Below are 7,648 nucleotides of genomic sequence, written 5' to 3'. Positions count from 1 at the left end.
CTATTCAGTCTTCGGCCTTACTAATAAAACGTTTGGTAGTCACATGCTGTCTGACTAATTCTTTAGTCGCCTGGTGACCTTGGTGGCCATCCAGAACAACCACTGCCATCAATGGCAACAAGAAAGGTGCAGGGACATGGGGAGCAATGAACAGGTTGCTCCCAAACTTTCAGTTGAAGAATGAGAAAGGTGGACTTTAGGACCTAGGGGAAGCTGTCTGGGGTCCAGGCATTCCTAAAGTTACTGCTGGGCTCTTTCTCCTGGATTTACTGCTGAAAACCTCTGGTAACATCAAAGGCCTTTCATGGTCCTCCTCTAGGACTCTAGAACAATTTGATTCAAGATTTTAGGTCTTTCCAGAACTCTGGTCTTTTCCCAAAAGCTTTCTTAGTGCTCCTTTCATGTCCTTGTTCCTCAGGGTATAGATGAGTGGGTTGAGTGTGGGGGTGATCACGGTGTAGAAGAGGGTGAGGAACTTTCCTGAACTCTTGGAGAAGGTGCTGTTAGGCTGGATATAGATGACTGAGGTCATACCAAAAAAAAGAGTCACCACCAGCAGATGGGACCCACAGGTGCCCAGGGCTTTCCGCCAGGCCTGGGCTGACTTGATCCTTAGTGCAGCTCTGGCGATGAACCCATAGGAGACCACGATCAGGGCAATGGGCAGAAGGAGCAGGATCAAGGTGGCAATGAAAAGCACGACCTCATTGGCTCGGATATCCACACATGCCAGTTTGATCATGGTGGGCACCTCACAACCAAAGTTAGGAATACGTCGGTTGCCACAACGGGGCAGGTGGAGGGTGATGGTGCTCTGGATTGCACTGTTTCCCATACCACCCAGCCACGCCATGGCTGCCAGGCCGTGGCAGAGCCGTGGGTGCATGACGGTCATGTAGTGGAGGGGCCGACAGACAGCGGCATAGCGGTCAAAGGCCATGATGGTGAGGAGGACACACTCAGTTGAGCCCAGGGACAAGGCTACGGAGAGTTGGACCGCGCAGCCTATAACAGTGATGGTCTTATATGGTCCCCAGAGGTTCCATAATAATTGGGGGATGACACTGGTGGTGAAACAGAGGTCAACAAAGGAGAGATGGGAGAGGAAGAAGTACATGGGTGTGTGGAGGTTGGGGTCCAGGTGGGACACTACAATAATGGTTGTGTTGTCTAGAAGGGTTAGGAGGTAGGAAATCAAGATAAGCACAAATAGAACCATCTCTAGTTGGGGCTGGTCAGAGAAGCCCATCAAGATAAAGTCTCCTCCAGAGCTGCCGTTTGTCACCTCCATCATCCATCACTGCCAAGAGAAAATGAGACATAGGTGATTAAGTTAGTGCTTGGCACATAGTAAGCACCTAACAAATACCGCAATCATTATAAAGAGAGGAAAGCGTGGAGCCCACAGGACTCATGGAATCAGCAAGATCCTAACACCAAACCCAACACATTTATAATGAAATCCCAGAATGGAATAAGTTCATATTCCCTTTTTCCAGATGTCAGTTGGCTTTTCCTTCCCCCATTCTCTTCTTTTTGTTCAGTACCTTCCTCAGAATAGTAAAATAAACAATCGAATCCAGGGGGATTGTTCAGGAGTTGGTGTTAGAATGCATGTGCTTGTATCTGTGTGTGTATGTGTGTGACAGTGAGGGAAGAGGGACCTATGGTCAAGGTAAGTTTGGTATTGGAATCACACAGGATTTCATACAAGAACATAAGCAGTGTTATACTGAATCAGATCATCCATCCACCGCTATTTTGCATTCAACTGCTGGGGCCTACCTTCACCAAGGGGCACTGCCTCATCCCCATGACACAGGGTTTCCCACTGATTCCTGCTACACTCTGGGAAGAACCCAGAAGGAATGTTGAGAAGGTCACCACTGTGACTTCTGTGACTGCTGATCTGACCTGTGAGGATCCTGAAATCCTCCTTCTCCTTCCATGTTTCTACAAAATGTTTTTCTACATTTTCTATATTTCTCTACAAAAACTTTCCGTTCACATTTCCCCACTCCTCAAGAATCTCCAATGGTTGACTATCTGTCTCCGCATCAAAGAGAGACTCCTTAACCATTGCTTTTAAAGCACTCAATCCCCTTGCCCCCTCAACTTACCTCCTTGACTTCCCACTACAACCCACCTCTTCACTCCTCTATTGCTGCATTGTACTTTCCAAGCTCTTAGTACAGTGCTCTGCACATAGTAAACGTTCAATAAATACTATTGAATGAATGAATGAATAATGTCAACCTACTCAATGTATCTCAGTGTTGCCTATCTCACTGACAGTTTCTCAACCATGTCCTGATTCTGTTCTGGAACTCCCTCCCTCTTCACTCAATCGTATTTATTGAGCACTTACTGTGTGCAGAGCACTGTACTAAGCTCTTGGGAAGTACAAGTCGTCAACATATAGAGAAAGTCCCTACCCAACAACGGGCTCACAGTCTAGAATGGGGAGACAGACAAAAAAACATAACATGTAGACAGGTGTCAAAATCGTCAGAACAAATAGAATTATAGCTATATGCACATCATTAAGAAAATAAATAGAATAGTGGATATGTACAAGTAAAATAAATAGAGTACTAAATCTGTACAAATATATACAAGTGTTGTGGGGAGGGGAAGGAGGTAGAGCATGGGGGGATGGGGAGGAGGAGAGGAAAAAGGGGGCTCAGTCTTGAAAGGCCTCCTGGAGGAGGTGAGCTCTCATTAGGGCTTTGAAGGGAGGAAGAGAACTAGCTTGGTGGATGTGTGGAGGGAGGGCATTCCAGGCCAGGGGAAGGATCTGGGCCAGGGTTTGACGGTGGGACAGGCGAGAACGAGGTACAGTGAGGAGGTTAGCGACAGAGGAATGGAGGGTGCGGGCTGGGCTGGAGAAGGAAAGAAGGGAGGTGAGGAAGGAAGGGACGCGGTGATGGAGAGCCTTGAAGCTGAGAGTGAGGAGTTTTTGCTTGATTCGTTGGTTGACAGGCAGCCACCAGAGATTTTTGAGGAGGGGAGTAACATGCCCAGGGCGTTTCTGTACAAAAATAATCCGGGCAGCAGAGTGAAGTATAGACTGAAGCGGTGAGAGACAGGAGGATGAGAGATCAGAGAGGAGGCTGATGCAATAATCCAGTCGGGATAGGACTCTATTGAACCAGCAAGGTAGCAGTTTGGATGGAGAGGAAAGGGGGACTCATGAACTCATGAAACCTGGTGAAACCACCAGGTTTTGGTGACAGATTGGATGTGTGGGGTATATTCGACAGACCATCATTATCAAACAGTTATCAAAGGCACATCTTCACCAAGAGGCCTTCTCCGACTAGGCCTTCATTTCCTCTTCACCCACTCCCTTCTACGTTGCCCTTGTACTTTGATTTGAACACCTTATTCACTCCTCCCTCCATCCCACAACACATGCATTAATATAAATGAATAAATTATAGATAAAGTTCCATGTCTCGCACTCTAGGCTGTAAACTCATTAAGAATGGTATTTGTTCAGTGCTTACCATGTGCCACGTACTGTACTAAGCACTAGGATAGATACAAGCTAAGCAGGTTGGACACAGTCCATGGAACACATTTGGGTGATAGTCATCCACATTTTACAGATGAAATAAATTAATGAAGAGAAGTGAGCTGCCCAAGGTCACATAGTAGACAGTGGCAGAGTTGGGATTAGAACCCAGGTCCTTCTGACTCCCAGGGCCAAGCTCTATCCACTAGGCCATGCTGTTTCTCAGTTGTGATCAGGGAATGTGTCTACCAACTCTGTTATATTGTACTTTCCCAAGTGCTTAGTACAGTGCTCTGTGCACAGTAAGCTCTCAAAAATATGATTGATTGAGTTATTGGGAAAGAAGCATCATGCTCGTTCAAGCTCTCATCCTATCCCATCTGGATTACTGTATCAGCCTCTTCTCCAATCTCCCATCCTCTTGTCTCTCCCCACTTCAATCCATACTTCACGCCACTGCCCGAATTGTCTTTGTCCAGAAATGCTCTGGGCATGTTACTTCCCTCCTCAAAACTCTCCAGTGGCTACCAATCAACCTACGCATCAGGCAGAAACTCCTCACCCTCGGCTTCAAAGCTCTCCATCACCTCGCCCCCTCCTACCTCACCTCCCTTCTCTCCTTCTACAGCCCAACCCACACCCTCCACTCCTCTGCCGCTAATCTCCTCGTTCTCGCCTGTCCCGCCATCGACCGCTCACGTCATCCCCCTGGCCTGGAATGCCCTCCCTCCACACATCTGCCAAGATAGCTCTCTTCCTCCCTTCAAGGCCCTACTGAGAGCTCACCTCCTCCAGGAGGCCTTCCCAGACTGAGCCCCCTCCTTCCTCTCCCCCTCCTCCCCCTTCATCCCCCTGCCTTACCTCCTTCCCCTCCCCACAGCACCTGTATATATGTATGCATGTTTGTATGTACTTATTACTCTATTCATTTATTTTATTTCTACATAATTATTCTATTTATTTTATTTTGTTAATATGTTTTGTTTTGTTCTCTGTCTCCCCCTTCTAGACTGTGAGCCCACTGTTGGGTAGGGACTGTCTCTACATGTTGCCAACTTGTACTTCCCAAGCGCTTAGTACAGTGCTCTGCACACAGTAAGCGCTCAATAAATATGATTGAATGAATGAATGAATGAATAGGCTCAGTTGAAAGGAGTGTAGTATGCTAGCTGGGGTGTAATGAGAGATTACATATTGGAATGGTCTGAAACGTCCTGATTGAAGGTCATGAAGAAGAATGAACAATAAAACCCTGAGAAGAAAAATCAACATCCTTAACTAGAAGATGGGAAAGGAACTGCCTATGACCTTCGGACAGTTATTTATTTCTATTAAATTTCTGTCTAACCCTCTAGACCATAAACTCATTATGGATCATTATGGACAGGAAATGTGTCTGCTAATTTTGGTGTATTGTATACTCCCAAGTGCTTAGTACAGTGCTTTGCATACAGTAAGCACTCAATAAGTGCAATTATTTATTGATTGATTGTCATCATCTTTATCTTTTGTGTTTGCCTTTCTTTAATGTGTCTGCCATGAAAACCCTCTCTTGCCTCCTTATTTTTAGATTGTGAGCTTTTCAGGGTAAGGGACCTTGTCTGTATCTCTTCCATGCATTTCCCAGTGCTTGTTTCAAAACTTGGACACTTTGTCTAATAAACGTTATTACTCCTACTTTTAACATGGCCCGTCCCACCCAGAATTCTGGACTCAACAGGACACAACACATTGCTGGGAGGAACAGTGAGGTTATCCTTTGTCTATAGAGAAGCAGCATGGCTTAGTGGAAAAACCCTGGGTTTGGTAGTCGGAGGTCATGAGTTCTAATCTCAGCTCTGCCACTTGTCAGTTGTGTGACTTTGGGCAAGTCACTTAACTTCTCTGGGTCTCAGTTATCTCATCTGTAAAATGGTGATTAAGAATGTGAGCCCCACGTGGCACAACCTGTTTACCTTGTAACTACTCCAGCACTTCGAACAGTGCTTGGCACATAATAGGCATTTAACAAATACCATAATTATTAGTATTAATTATTATTATTATTGATTACCTTGTATTTACCCCAGCACTTGGAACAGTGCTTGGCACATAGTAGTCATTTAACAAATACCATTATTGTTATTATTAATTATTATTATTGAGAGAGTGATTGATGAAGGACAAATAGCTATATTGGTAATAATTTTTATTTGTCACATCATTGTATTTTGAAAGGTGTTCTTGGGCTTAATTCTTCCCAGAATCAGTGGACATTAGTCTATATGAGGCTGTATAAAGCATGGGTAAGTAAATTACCACATGTTTTAGAAGTTTAGACCTCATTTCTCACAAATACATGGACTTGATCTGAGATACCTCTGAATTATAGAAGTAGTAACCAATGCTATTTATTTTCATTTTTTATTAATAAAAGAACCAGGAGCCCAATTCTCCCTTGGTTTTAACCTACCTGGGAAGCTGCAGTATCTTTGTCTTCTGACAGTAGGAGGTTAATTGTCTAATGGCCTTTAAATGACCTGAAAGGGTTACTGCAGTTTCCAAGGTGTCTTTTTCAGCTGACTGAGGAACTGACATCCCAGCCTCACCCTACTCCGACTCCTCCTCCACTCCACATTTCAATGGCTACTTCCTTACCAGGGTCTAACAAACTTATGGACATCACACAAGTGCTCCTTCGATCTGTAACACAACCTGCAGGGAGGTAGCAGTGGTCAGGGGGAAGAGGAGTGGTGGGAGACACTTGCGTTGGATTAACTTGGAAGAACAAGCCTACTAAAGAGTGAGTTCAGTAAATATTTTGGGATCCTAACCATGCCTTGCTCAATGTCACTAGTAACCAATGGGAACATGGGAAAATCATGCCAACCCGGACATGGGGATCTTCTGAAATGCGCCTCAGGGAGGGATGCATTGAACATGGGGAGAAAAGACAGAAACAATGGAAGATGCCTCCTTCTGGTAAGGGACATTATTAAGTTATGTGGCGTAGTCCCTTTTCTGTGGGATGGGCAGCACCAGAATCTTTTTTTCTAAAATAATAATACTTTATAATGATAATTGTGATGCATGTTAAGTGTTTACTAAGTGCTGAGCAATGAGCAAAACACTGGGGTAGATACAAGATAATTAGCTTAGAGACACTGCATGTTGCACATAGGGTAAGAAGGAGGGAAATTGAAAATAATGCACTAATACTGAATTTTAATCATAGGTGAGGGTGTGGTTGAGCAGACAGCATGGTGCAGTGCTGTTGTCACCTATCATCCCAAACTCTAGGGATCACTTTTGGAAGTTCTGTCATGCCCTCTGCAAAGTCTGAGTTTAATGGGATGTCACCAGTCAGAACGAGCCGCCGGGTAACTCGTGAGCTCTCAGATTCGAGGGTGGGAAATGGATTTGCAGACTTGAGGGTTATGTGTCACTGAAGCAAGTTTATTAAGATTATAGTGCAAGGACTTGGAGAAGTAATCTACAGAAAGCCAAACTATTCCTAGACTAATTAGCAATGAGCACACTAGTCAGCATGTTAACCAACTTCTAGCAGCTGGTAAAACTTGAGACTTCCTTGGGCTACCTTTCAAACCACCCAAAATAGGCTTCCTTCAAATGACTCCAAACCGGCTATCTTTAAAATAACCTCAAATGGCTACCTTTCAAACCATCTCAACATGGGCTACTTTTCACAATCACACGGTGCTACCTTCAAACTACTCCAACATGGGAGAACTTTTACAATCACCCAGGGGTCAAGCTCCCAAGGGGGAATACTCACTTCTCCTGGCTCCAGTGAGAAGGTCCGATTGGTCACTCGGAGTCTGACAGAGTGGGCATCCTTGATTCTAGGTAGAAGCACCTCGCCACATTGGTGTGACAGTTCCAGTCTACTACAAAGAGTTTGTGGCGACCCCTCCCCAGATATACCTTGCTACTTCCTGATTCTCTTCTCTTCCGTTGGCCATATTTAGGGTGAAAAAGGATTGTGCAACAAGACTCACCACAATTTTCTCATTCTGGATCTAATTGTTCGGCTTCATTGCTCACCCGGTTCTTCCAGGGTCAGTAGCGCCGGGAAGTATGGGAAGTGTTAATTCTTCTTATTGCTCATTGCCAGCCCCTCTGGTGCTAGTG

At 45.0% G+C, this 7,648-nt stretch overlaps 1 protein-coding gene across 1 annotated transcript; it reads right to left on the bottom strand.

Annotated features, from left to right (window-relative positions):
• Nucleotides 1–346: 346 nt before the first annotated feature.
• Nucleotides 347–1,294, bottom strand: LOC119941000 (olfactory receptor 2G3-like). Its single transcript, XM_038761425.1, has one exon. The coding sequence runs from the start codon at nt 1,292–1,294 to the stop codon at nt 347–349; it is 948 nt and encodes a 315-aa protein (XP_038617353.1).
• Between the last annotated feature and the right edge of the window lie 6,354 nt (nt 1,295–7,648).

This window comes from Tachyglossus aculeatus, chromosome 19 (genome assembly GCF_015852505.1).
Source record: "Tachyglossus aculeatus isolate mTacAcu1 chromosome 19, mTacAcu1.pri, whole genome shotgun sequence".
In the NCBI taxonomy this organism is placed as follows: Eukaryota; Metazoa; Chordata; class Mammalia; order Monotremata; family Tachyglossidae; genus Tachyglossus; species Tachyglossus aculeatus.
Note: the sequence above shows the minus strand (reverse complement) of the source record. Positions and strands in the feature narration are given on the sequence as shown.

What these genes read in the sequence shown, in the direction of transcription:
- LOC119941000 (XM_038761425.1), bottom strand. Translation starts at nt 1,294, where the DNA reads ATGATGGAGGTGACAAACGGCAGCTCTGGAGGAGACTTTATCTTGATG.